Raw genomic sequence first — 13,222 nt, 5'->3', positions numbered from 1 at the left:
GCGGAGGAGACCGGAGAGACTTCCCGCCCCTCACACTTACCACAGCGGCGTGCCGGGGCAGAGAGCGGGCGAGGGTGGCGGCTACCCGGACTGTCAGCATGATTCGCGGCGGTGGAGGAAGAGGAGGAGGCGGTGATGAAGAACACGACTAACTGAGCGTCCGGCTGTCCCCACTGACTGAGAAGATGGCGGCCCGGAAACGAACTTGTGAAGAGAAGGTCAGTCCCGCCCACCGGAGAACGCCGTCCATCGCCCCGCCTCCTCCCATCCAGCTTTATTAACAGAACAACAGACAATCTGACAGGCAGGGGGGGCGGGACCGTCAGCGGAAGATCTCCGCCCACCGCTGTCTTCTTTACACCCAACTTTACTGACCAGGACAGAGACAAACGCCTGGCTCCCCTCCCCCCTCCTAATCTTAAGCTGTATAAAAGGAAAAAATGTGTAATAAAAATATTACAATTTTATATTCAATAAAAATATTCTGTATAATCATGCGGGTGAATTAAAATATTTTAGTCCCAGTCAATGTTGATTACAAATCACACAAAATGGACCTAACACACCCCCCCATAGTGATCACTAAATCTAAAGATTTAAAGTGATCCGCATTCACATTGCTGCAATTCCCCCCATATTTCTAAATTATGCAAAAAAAAAAAAAAAAAAAACACATTAAAAAACCAGCATTGCGGTTTCTGTGACATAAAAATTCTGAAAATGTGTCCAGTGTGTTTAGATACACTCTATCCCATCCGCTGATCAGATGGCAGCTGTAACTGAACACTCTCTCTATATTCCATCAGCCAATGAGATGGCAGATGCAACTGTACTCTCTATATTCCATCAGCCAATCAGATGGCAGATGCAACTGTCAATTAGTGTTGTCATAGCAACAGTGGCAGTTGGGATTTATAGGACAGCAGGACAGGCTAGAGCTCAGTTCACAGCTAGTAAGCGAAGAGTGCACATCACTTAGAGAGAGTTCTTGAGGTGACCACTTATTATTACTGAATATTACTGTGAATTTTGAATATTGGAGAGATAGTACATTTGGAAAAATGACGACAAAGAGAGAGAGAGTTAATGAACTTATCACAAGGACATACCAGCAACAACAGCTGGAAATGTTCAAAATTCTGAATGAACTAATAACGGAGGACAGCCTCCAAACGCAGGACGGGGAGAAGGTAACGATGGAGTCCAGGTTTACAGACCTGGAGAACCAGGTCAAAAGCCTTACTTCTGAACTAGGACAGACTAAAAAGGACGATTCAACGGAACTGGATGCAGAGAAGATGAAGACTGAAATTGCAGAGCTGCGACAACAATTGGAGGAGCAAAAGGAGATGCAGCTGGCGGGGCAGAACATGCAGGCCACCATTGCACAACTGCAGACCGAGGTTCAGGCTCAGAGGCAGCTGAATAAGGATTTGTTGCAGGAGGTGCAGAAGATGCAGATGTGCAATGCATCCGTCCAACGAGAGTTGGATGCACAAAAAAAGTTGCAGGTGGACATTAAAAAGCTGCAGAAACAAATAAAAGAGCAGATCATGAAGGTAAGATCATAGATAGCATAACTAATTCTGCACATAGTCCTACCACACACCAGGGACAAGGTCATCCAGCACCCAGGGCAAAGATGCCAATCTACCCCCCCCCATTCATGACCCTATACCCAGCAGTCACTCGCTTGTCAAAATCACTGGCAGCGATCACTACTCATGTCAGCCTTGTAACAGAAGGAAGACGCCCCCCCATCCCTACAGTAAACTACTGAGCCCAGGGCAGCTGTCCCTTCTGTCCCACCCCTGCCACACACACCCATTCCTAATTGGCACGCAATGGGCAATGTCTAAGGGCTTCACTTTCTGAAGCAGCCAGGCTGTCCGGTGAGGGGCGGAAGTGGCAGATTTTGGGTGACTCCATTTTACAAAGTAGAGGCTTACGAATGTCAGATTTTATTTTTTTTTTTAATAATATGGCAAAGGGAAAAAAAAAAATCTTTAGGAAAGTAGCCGTTATTTTTAGCTAAGCCCTAAAAAATGTAATCATTTGTTGGATGGCTGAAAGGTGGCAGTTGTAATTAGACGAGCCCTAGGGCTACTTCCACACTGGGGCAGGGGTGCGTTAGCGGTAAAGCGCCGCTAAAACTACTTTACCGTCGTTTTAGCGGCACGCTTTTAACCTCTATCTAGCTTTGCAGGCGCTTTTGGCAATGCTGCCCATTCATTTCAATGGGCAGGGCGTTTTGGGAGAGCTGTATACACCACCCCAAAGATGCTGGAATTTCTGATCGTGTGTATGGGGCATAAAAGATTTAAAGTAGAATTGTAGGCAAAACTTTTTCTTTTTCCTTTTGGATAGAGTAAGGCCCCTTTCACACGATCGGCCCGTCCGTTTTTTTTCAGGCGGATCCGAGGGGGCCACCCATTGACTTCTATGGGGAGGCGGATGTCAGTAGCCTGCCTTCCAATCCGACAAGATCCGCTCAAAACAGACATATGACGATACCTTCGCCATCCATCCAGCAGATCGGAAGGAAACAGACATGCGGTCCGTTTTCATCCGATCTCCCCATAGAGGAGTGCGGGACTCTGACAGGTCTGTCTCTGCACAGTGAGCGGAGACGGACCTGTCATCTGCCTGCTCAGCGGGGATCAACGGATCGATCCACCGCTGAGCAAAGCGGAGTCCGCCAAAACAGATCCGCCCGCATGAAAGGGGCATAAGGGAGGTTTATAGCCCCTGCAAGGTTTTTTTTTGCCATCTGTGTCCCATTGGCGAGATTTACCTTCACTTCCTTTCCCATAACCAATCAGGAAGTGAGAGGAAATCCTTTCAAATAATGGGAATCTCTTGGGGATCCCCAGGTCTCTAGAACTAGTATCCCTATTCCCTATATTATTTTTCTGGAGACCCCTGGGACCGTCTGGGGGGTGCATGGAAGCAATCGGGCAGCAGCGCAGCCACCTGAATGCTTCCACCTAATAAGCAGGAGTCTGCCTGTCAGTTTTATACACAATCCTGGTGGCTGCAGCCACTGAATTGTGTGTAAAACCCTCGGTGTCAGATCATTTTGACATACAAACCTTGCAGCGAAAGGGATAACAGAATTTAAAAAAAAAACCAACTCCTACTGATGTGCGCGCCTCTAGGAAGGGCACCTGTAGGCACATGCCTAATGTGCCTAGTGGAAAAAGTGCAGGCTCATAGAAAAAAAAAATTAAATGCACATTTTTTTAACCTACAAAAAGATGTGCATTTATTTTATTTTTTTTACAAAGGTGAACTTGAAGAGGTGGTCCGGTTGCCCCCATGAAAAAAATGAAAAGTCAGCAGCAACAAATACTGCAGCTGCTAACCTTTAATATATGGACACTTACCTTTCAAGGGAGCCGCGATATCGGCACCCCATCCGATCTTCGGATCGGCTGTCAGGTGCAGCCGCCGCCATTTCTGGTAAGGGAACCTGGCTGTGAAGCCGAAATCCCTACCCTGCATTCATGAAGCGCACTGTGCATTCTAGTTGGTCCGGAGGCAGAGGGAGGAGGGGGGGGTCAAACTTTCGGGGGTGGGGCGGGGCTGTGGCAGGGGGTCTCTTTCCCCTTGGACTTTTAGTTTTGACAAAGTAAAACAGCTCTTGTAGATTTATTTGGATATGTTGAATCATACAGCAGAAGATCTGAAGGTGAAGGTTTACATTTTCTTTTCTCCAGATCCAAAAATCAGATCTTTGTAGTATTTTTCTTTCATTTAGACTCAAACAGCCAATTACAGACTTTAAATGAAAAAGTAATACAGTTTGAGAGATTTTGCTCATATATTGTTTTTTTTTTTCTTCTCCCTTCAGGAAATAAAACAGGAAATCAAACCGCCCAGTCCACCACGCGCTGCACGACGCGTGTACACCCCGGAATATATAGAGGCTTTCCAGAGGATCCAAGCTGCAGAAAAGGAGGTGCAAGATCTGAAATCAGAAGTGAGGTGCCTGAAATCGGAAAAGATGAAGGTAAGGTTGATCATTATACATCCAGCAGACAGATAGATATTGCCCACAGCTAGTTTGCACACAGTAGGGGACATTTATCAATCCCGTTCCATCCATTATCGCAAAGCGCAATTCATTTGCATATTGCGACTGATTTAATATCGTAGTTCCCACAACTGAACTGCGTATTCCAGATGAGGTCTTACTAATGATTTGTACAGGGGGGCAAAATGATATCTCTCTCTCTGGAGTCCATACCTCTCAATACAAGAAAGGACTTTGCTCACTTTGGAACCCACAGCTTGGAATTGCATGTTATTGTTGAGCTTATGATCTACCAGAACCCCCAGATCCTTCTCCACTATGGATCCCCTCCAGTTGTACTCCCCCTAGTATGTATGATGGATGCATAGTCTTAGCCCCCAAGTGCATAACTTTACATTTATCAACATTAAACCTCATTTGCCACTTAGTTGCCCAATTAAAGCGGAGTTCCACCCAAAAATGGAACTTCCGCTTTTCCGGTTCCTCCGCCACTCCGGTGTCACATTTGGCACCTTTCAGGGGGGAGCAGATTCCTGTCTAATACAGGTATTTCGCTCCCACTTCCAGGCATAGATACCGGAGCCACCCACGGGTATCTATGCCATCTCCGGCGCCTTCTCCATCCCCCTTCTGTCTTCTGGGAGACACACAGATCCCAGAAGACAGCAGGGACCAGTGGGATAGCGCAATGTGAGTCGCGCATGCACAGTAGTGAACCAGGAAGTGAAGCCGCAGGGCTTCACTTCCTGATTCGCTTACCAAAGATGGCGGCGGCAGCACCCAACAGCCGAGAGATAGATCGGCTTCGGGTGCCGACATCGCAGGTGCCCTGGACAGGTAAGTGTCCTTATTTTAAAAGTCAGCAGCTGCAGTATTTGTAGCTGCTGACTTTAAAAAAAAAAAAAAATAGGCGGACCTCCGCTTTAAAGAGTGCATTGAGGTTGGCTTGTAAATTGGAGACATCCTGTAAGGACGTTATTCCACTGCATAGCTTAGTGTTATCTGCAAAGACAGAAATGGTACTTTTAATCCCAGACCCAATATCATTTATAAATATATTAAAAAGTAAGGGTCCCAGCACTGAACCTTGGGGTACACCACTGATAACCCTAGACCAGGAGTAGGCAACCTCGGCCCTCCAGCTGTGGTGAAACTACAAATCCCATCATGCCTCTGCTTCTAGGAGTCATGCCTGTGATTGTCGGGGTCTTGCAATGTCTCATGGGACTTGTAGTTTCACCACAGCTGGAGGGCCGAGGTTGCCTACCCCTGCCCTAGACCAGTCAGAATATGATACACTTGTCATTACATGATGTGTGGGCTTGTAGTTCCTTAGTAATTGGAGGGTAATCATGGCTTCAACTTTGTGTTCTAACATTCTTTTTTCATCTTTTAGGAAAAGCAGTTCTATGATGAGAGCATGCAGTCAGCGGAGGAGAGAAACCAACAATTCAGAGATGTAAGTAAAGATATTGTGTCCCCTTATTCTTTATTGTCATGTCTTCCTCACCCTTTGTGTCTCAATTTGCTATAGTACTTCTATCCTAATCCTGCTGGCGTATGCAACCCGCTTTTCCCGCACTCATCCACATACGCCATCCCCCTTTCACCCGTGTGCTCTCCTATGCTGTCCTTACTAATATCACCTTTCTCTACCTGACAGGCTGTTCTCAAGAGGCTGGAAAACGTGGAAGACAAAATGATGGCTCTGGAAGTGCACACCGATCGAAATGTAAGTTATTCTGATCTTATATTTAATAAATTTTTCTATCATTGCACCACAATTCATATTTATAGAGCGGTTTCATCTCTGCATGGAATATGCTAATTAAAGTTGAAATCCAGGCAGATATAAAAGGCAAACATTAACACAGTTCTATAATCAATAATACATCATTGTAATTTTTTTTTTTTTAATACAAGTGGTGTAAATACCTAAATTTGACTTGGTATAAGCCATTTTCAGTCCCTGTGCAGTAAAGTTTTGCCTGGGAGATGCAGCACAAAGAGCATTCTGATAGGAGGAGAAAGCAGAGTGACAGGGGGATGAGCTGATCATTGTGCTGCTTCTCCTTTCTCTGTCCAGTTACAGAGTGAGGGGAGGGACCTGTAAGTGACAGTGAAACTGCAGAGGAGAAGAATCAAGTATTCTTTCTTGCCAGATAGGTCTGTGAAGGTTTTAGATGTCTAGCTGACCCTAAATACCTTGGACCATTCATTCATCTGCCTGACACAAACACCTATGGATGCAGATTTAGCATAGTTTCCGTTTGTCTCCCCCACCTTCATATCAGTCTTAACTTTTCTTTTTCTTATTCTATATAGACTAAAGAGAGACAAGACCTTGCAGGGAAATTGGATCGAAGAACCTTTGATAATTTCACTGTGCAAATCTGCCAGACGATGAAACAGCAGATTGAAGAAGGTTTAAAGGGCCACGATGAAAAATGGACCGCCATGTTGGAGAAGAACAAGGAGGAAATAGAAAAGACCAAGGAAAACATGGAAAAGAAGGTAAGTTTCTTGTTTGCATTTGTATTTGCTAGTATAGTTGGGCAGTACATATTTCTTGCCTATTTACAACACCGGCCAGCTCCCTAGGTCTCTAGGGCTGCTACACCTACAGCCTCGGTTCACAAATATACGGGGGCCGGTTTCCATTCATGGATTTGAAACTTAAATTGCACCTGAACCGGACTGAAAAACGCACAGGACCCTTTTTTTAATTTGCACTGCAAACCGGCCCGCATATATGTGAACTGCCTCCAATGAATGCCGGTCTGGTTCACGTTATGCGAATCGGATGCTGGTTGAAGTGCATCGGATTCGCTTATTTGTGAATCCAGCCTTAGGGGTCTACTTAAAAAAAAAAGGGTATTTTGGCCACCATATATACTCGAGTATAAGCCGCCCGAATATAAGCCGAGGCACCTAATTTTACCACAAAAAACTGGGAAAACTTATTGACTCGAGTATAAGCCTAGGGTGAGAAATGCGCAGCTACTGTAAATGGAAAAGAGGGTCAACAATGCCCATTTGCAGCCTCACTGTGCCCATTTGCAGCCTCACTGTGCCCATTTGCAGCCATAGGTCCCCGAACTTCAAACTTGGTAGTTAAGGGTTCCTAGATGCCCCCTAGCTGCAGCCAAAATGTGGGTTATCTGGACCCAAAGGGTCCTGAAATGACATTGCTGCAGATTGACACAGTTGACCGACTTTGGGGCCACTTGGTGTTAGGAACCCCAAATTTGGTGTGCAAACCCAGTGGAACTAGCACTACAGCTGGGGTTCCTAGCACCAAGTGGCCCCGACATATGGGGCCCCAAAGTCCGTTCAGAAAATGTCATTCTCTGCTGCAGAAAAGTGCTTGACATTTTCTGAACTGACTTTGGGGCCCCGTATCTCGGGGCCACTTGGTGCTAGGATATGTTGTAGTGCTAGTTCCGTTGGGTTTGCACACCAAATTTGGGGTTCCTAGCACCAAGTGGCCCTGAAATAAGGGGCCCCAAATTCGGTTCGGAAAACGTCATTCTCTGATGCAGAAAAGTGCTTGACTCAAGTATAAGCCGAGGGGGGCATTTTCAGCATAAAAAAAGTGCTGAAAAACTCGGCTTATACTCGAGTATATACGGTAATTGGTTTATTTCCTATGAATTTCAGCTCCATCTAGTAGCCATAATGTAGAATAATAATTTTAGGTATTTCAGAAAAACCCCAAATTATGTCAACTAGATGGAGCTGACTATCATATGAAATAAATCTATTAGGCAAATGAGTCTAAGAAATACATACCTTGCGTAAATGAAAAAGCAAGGCTAAAGTCAGGTAAATTGATTATCAAGAAACAATAAGTAGACCCTTAAATATAGACAGTGGAAGGTATATGCTAACCTTGACTTTTCCTGTAAGAGTCAAGCTTGGCCCTGCCCTTGTTATTAAGACCAGTCATATGCCTGTATTTGTGTTCTAACCTTTCTCACTTTCTTATTTACTCTACAGCTGGACAAGATGGAGGAATACATCTATGCAATGGAGAAGAGGTTGAGGAAAACCATCGAGGACTTGATGGTGCCACCACCAAAAGAGGTTGATGAAGCTGCTATTTCCACAAGGTAAGTGATGCCATTTCCTTGATGGCTTTTCTCACTTCTGGTTTGGTGTAAACCAAAAGTAGTGGGAGTGTTTCTATAAATCTAATGTCTGTGCATAAGACCAAGCAGATGGGAGCCAGATTCCCACCTCTGAATGCTATGCTCATGATTAGAAGGCCTCACTCTGCCTCTTGGATTGTTCATTTAGAGAATGCAGTAGGAGCACTGAGATTCCTTCTTGTACAGCAGTAGGAGTGAGACTCCATTGTACGGGGGTGGGGGATGGTACAGCCAGCTGGGAGACCTTCCTACTGGAGTCACCACATTACATAAAAAGTCTAGCAGTTCTTTCTCCCTGTGACTGAAATATTAAAAAAAGCACAATAAGCGTATATTGATTGGTTTGCGCAAAAGTTATAGCGTCTACAAAATAGGGGATAGTTTTATGGCATTTTTGTTAATAATTTCTTTTTACTAGTAATGGCGGCGATCTGCGATTTATATCGTGACTGCGACATTATGGTGGACACGTCGGACAATTTTGACACATTTTTGGGACCATTGGCATTAATACAGCGATCAGTGCGATTAAAAATGCACTGATTACTGTAAAAATGTCACTGGCAGTGAAGGGGTTAAAACTAGGGGGCAGTGAAGGGGTTAATGTGTGTCCTAGTTTGTGTTCTAACTGAAGGGGGATGGGGACTGTGCAGGGAAACTAACAGATTGCTGTTCATACTCTGTATGAACAGACGATCTGTCAGTTCTCTGCTCAGAGAACTGGAAACTGTGTTTACACACACAGCTCCCGGTTCTCCGTGTGCCCCGAGCGATCACAGGAGTCCAGCGGTGATCAAGACCGATGGGCACTCGCATCGGCTCGGGGGGGGGGGGGGGGTCGAGCGGGGGGCGCGCCCCCTAGTGGCCGTCTATGTTACCGACGTAACATAATGGCGATTCGCGCAGCCGAGCCATGTTGCCACAGTACAACTGCGGCGACTGGTCGGCAAGCGGTTAAAGAGCCTCCAGGAAGGAGTCAGGAAAGGATTAAGTTTCTTATTAGTATCATCATAGCAAAAGCATGTCTAACCTCTAAATCTTTTTTCTCTTCTAGTAAATGCCTTACGTGTAGCCGAAACGTGGACACAACTACAATGTAAGTATATGTTATTTTCTATATGTATTTATCTTGACACATCGGTGCCAGGAGTATAAATACATTACTATTACATTTTTTTTATATCGTATTGTTCAATTGTACTGACTTTTGTTTTTCTTTAACAGAAAAAACGTGTTACCATGTCTCCCAGCTCTGCCAAGTCCTCCTTCACAACCAAGAAAGCCACCGATCACTGCAGGGAAGCCAGCAAGATATAACGAAACGTGAGTATTAGGAAAAAGAAGGGTTAAAGGGAAGAAACCTCTACTGCATTAGTTCGGTTTCTACACACAACTGAGAAATGCTTATTGATTAGATTGATCACTTATTCCACTTAGAGGGGAATTTTACTTGGCTTTGGGAACACTAAAAATCAGCAGCTATGAGTAATGTAACTGTTGATTTTAAAAGAAACACATTCTCACCAGTCCATGGAGCCCAGTGCTGTCTTCCGTGATCTTCCACGCCACCATCTTGCATTTGGGAGCCGGCTGTCACTTTCTGATCCCTCAAAGCAGGCTAAATACTGCACATGTGTGAGATCATAGAATGCATGGAGAATGGTCCTGTAGCTTCCTGGGATATATGATGTGTATCCCAGGAGGCTGCAGGTGGGCCGAGAGTACTGTACCCTCGCCTAGGCATGGAATGAGGGAGTGGGGGCGAGCAGCATAAAAAAGGCACTTGCTCCCTGAACAAAATTCAGTTGCATAATTGGCTGGAGGAGAATAATGCTTTGGGGTCTATATATTAAAAAAATTGCTTGTGATATTCACCCAGATGTGACAAAGTCTGATTGAATTTTGCTTTATAGAGTGACTTCCTATGATCATCATCACCATCTTGTGGCCATAATGTGGTATTTTCCTGATTGAGGTATTTCAAGAAAACGACCGCATTATGGCCACGAGAAGGAGTTGGCGATCAAAGGAAATCAATGTATTTATCAAATTATCATCAAAATTTGTCATGGTTGGGCAAATTCTCCCGACGGCAAAACCGGTCATGCATACGCGGCATTAGTGTTATTTTTGGTTGAAGGTACAATTTATATACACTAAGAATGCTAAGCACATGTGCCAACCAGTGTGACTATTGTGATTAGCAGCCTTGCCTGCCACATTAGGATTATGGGTTTGAATCTAACCCAAGTTTGTGAGGGTTTCCCTCCATAATCCTATTACCCACTATATTGGTAGGTAAGGTCTACGTATAGCCCCAACCTTTTCCTTGTGGGATTAAGTGTGGAAGGGTTAGAAGGACCCCTATTGGGTTTTAATTGCTGTCTGTATTTCCACAGAGTATAAAGTAGGCCTTAGATGAGTAGAAAAATAAACAGAAATTGAGGTCAACAGACCAATCGTTTGATTTTCGTGTCATTTTTATGCCGTCATAAAAAAAAAAACTGAACGAACATGTTGGAAATTGTTTTCAGAACAAACGATTTTCTTATTGATAATAGGAAACTCGTTAGAGAAAAAAAATTAAAATGTAATGCGCAGAAGCCTGTCAAGTGTGTGACGTCTATGAGGATATCGATCTCAACAAAAGACTTTGTTGAAAACAATCCAGAACATGTTGCAATTTTGCTACACAAATCCCGAGACAATGATGGGACCAATGCATGTTAAATCAAACAGAAATTTTTATTCTTATTTGAGCAATTGTTCGTTTTTTATCTATAGCCTGCTTAACACTCTCTGGATGAGAGGAGTTAAGAGCAGGTAATAAGCAACATTTCTATTCCACAAACGACTCATATTAGCCATATGAAGCAATGAGGGGGTACACAAGGGTATCCATAGAAAGACACCGAAATGACAGGTGGTGAGATCTGTCCAGCAAAATGCTAGTACCTGCCAAATGTATATTGTGACCCAACCAATGGACAGAGGTGGGACATTTCTTTACATTTCTCCATATAAAGGGGAACAATTGGTGTCCAACACACAGGGAAATGATAACACAATGAGTGCTACATTGCCTGGCCCTTCCCCATTGTGACAGGTGATATCCGAATCGATTCGAGAGCCGGTCATGTATGGTCACACTGAACATACTTAAATATTTATCACTGGAATGGATTGGTATTGGGTGTGATGTTTTATAAAACTGTCAGCTATAAGAAAGTACCGTATGAAAACTGATCTCAGCTAAACTCATATCTCCTTTTCCTAACAGGATTTTTCCCACCAACCCGCAGAAGCGTTTTGGAGCTGTTATAAAGGGCACCCTGATTCCTCCTATAAGGACAGGCACCCCGATTCCTCCTATAAGGAAAACTTTGTTGGTAAGTACTCTAAAAGATTGAAAGGGTTATACTAAAGACTGATGATGGACTCAACAGTCACCTATTTAGTCTTAACCTATTCATAATTCCAAAATAATTTGTTCTTTTAACTATTGTATTTCCTCATATTTAATTTGTTTATTTATATCTCTCTTTCAGCCTGAAGTGTTAAAAACTAGACACAAAGGCAAGCAGTGATTTCCTCACAGTCGTATAGTGGGAAGAGGACAGACGGACAATGTAGGAAGAGGCACAGAGGGGTGCCGTGGGAAGAGGACAGATGGACCCTGAGGGAAGAAGACAGAGGGACGCCGTGGGAAGAGGACAGATGGACCCTGAGGGAAGAAGACAGAGGGACGCCGTGGGAAGAGGACAGACGGACCCTGAGGGAAGAAGACAGAGGGACGCCGTGGGAAGAGGACAGACGGACCCTGAGGGAAGAAGACAGAGGGACGCCGTGGGAAGAGGACAGACGGACCCTGAGGGAAGAAGACAGAGGGACGCCGTGGGAAGAGGACATAGAGGGACGCAGCACAGTACACCACAGTACATCACATTGAAGGGGGAGGGGCACACACAGCACAGTGCAGTACATTACTGGGGGGGTAATGCACTGCACCTTATATTATTGGGGGGCACATTACAATACTGGGGGGGACACCTTACATGACAGGGGGGGCACAGCACGGTGCAGTACATTACTGGGGGGGTAATGCACTGCACCTTACATTATTGGGGGGTACAGCACAGCACATTACATTACTGGGGAGACACAGCACAGCACATTACATTACTGAGAGAGCACAGCATCCTACATTGCCTTCCTCTGGATGTTCATGCAGCCAGCGATTATCTGTGGTGATCGTTGCTGGACGCACACAAAGTGCACTGCGTGAACAGACATGGAAAAATACCCAGTGCAAATGTAGTCTAAGGGGGTCAAGAAGGAATTTTTTCCCTGTTGGAGCCAATTGGACCATGCTTTAATAGGGTTTTTGCCTTCTTCTGGATCAGCACTACTGAATGTTGATCCAGGGAGTATCTGATCGCCCATCTCATAGTGCAATCTCATAGTCAGGTTGAATTAAGACAGAAGTCCATCTAGTTCAACCAAAAAAAAACTGGCCAGAGAGGGATTACTTTGACGAAGTTGGTCGGCTTAAACATGTATTGCAGTGTGCAATGTATGTGAACTAAATATCCCTCCTTGTATACAAAGTTTAACAGAAAAAGTGTATAGCAGTGGGCAGAGGGTTCATTCAGAATTTTTAGTGTTAACATGTGGTCACATTCCTTTAGCACCTGATGGGTTATATCCTGTATATGTATAAGCTGTTTGGATTGGAGCACAGGTATATCGTATTTTATTTTTCTTCTCTAAAACATGCCTACAGGGGACAGGCCTTTTCTAATGAAAAAAAACTGTTGGACCCCATTCACATTATTGTGTGCTGTGAATGCACTGTGTTTGTTACTGCAACGTGAAGCATTCATGCTACTTGCGATTAAAAATGAAATACACTCACATTGAATGGATAAAAAGCGCTTGTAGGAGTAGCAGTAACAGTATGGATAACGTAATGGCATCAGCATTGATCACCCCAGATGATGTCTCTTTAGACGAAACGTGTAAGGACAAGCCTTCC

General features: G+C 44.5%; 1 protein-coding gene and 1 long non-coding RNA gene across 4 annotated transcripts in view; one reads left to right on the top strand and one right to left on the bottom strand.

Moving 5' to 3' along the window:
- Positions 1-262, bottom strand: part of LOC141131635 (uncharacterized) — a 41,508-nt gene extending 41,246 nt beyond the window's left edge. For 2 of the 3 annotated variants that reach the window (XR_012242796.1, XR_012242797.1), the window contains exon 1: positions 41-262. This is a non-coding gene — a long non-coding RNA (uncharacterized lncRNA). The remainder of the gene's footprint in view (positions 1-40) is intronic. The other variant, XR_012242795.1, reaches the window with a different exon arrangement.
- Positions 263-1,061: 799 nt separating this feature from the next.
- LOC141143689 (uncharacterized) lies at positions 1,062-12,227 on the top strand. Its single transcript, XM_073629351.1, has 10 exons — positions 1,062-1,559; positions 3,854-4,012; positions 5,433-5,495; positions 5,700-5,768; positions 6,362-6,550; positions 8,036-8,148; positions 9,242-9,283; positions 9,412-9,510; positions 11,468-11,576; positions 11,736-12,227. The coding sequence occupies exons 1-10, from the start codon at positions 1,062-1,064 to the stop codon at positions 11,772-11,774; spliced, it is 1,380 nt and encodes a 459-aa protein (XP_073485452.1). The 3' UTR covers positions 11,775-12,227.
- The last annotated feature ends 995 nt before the right edge of the window (positions 12,228-13,222 follow it).

Source organism: Aquarana catesbeiana, linkage group LG01 (genome assembly GCF_042186555.1).
Source record: "Aquarana catesbeiana isolate 2022-GZ linkage group LG01, ASM4218655v1, whole genome shotgun sequence".
Classification (NCBI taxonomy): domain Eukaryota; kingdom Metazoa; phylum Chordata; class Amphibia; order Anura; family Ranidae; genus Aquarana; species Aquarana catesbeiana.
This window is presented reverse-complemented; position numbering and strand designations above follow the sequence as displayed.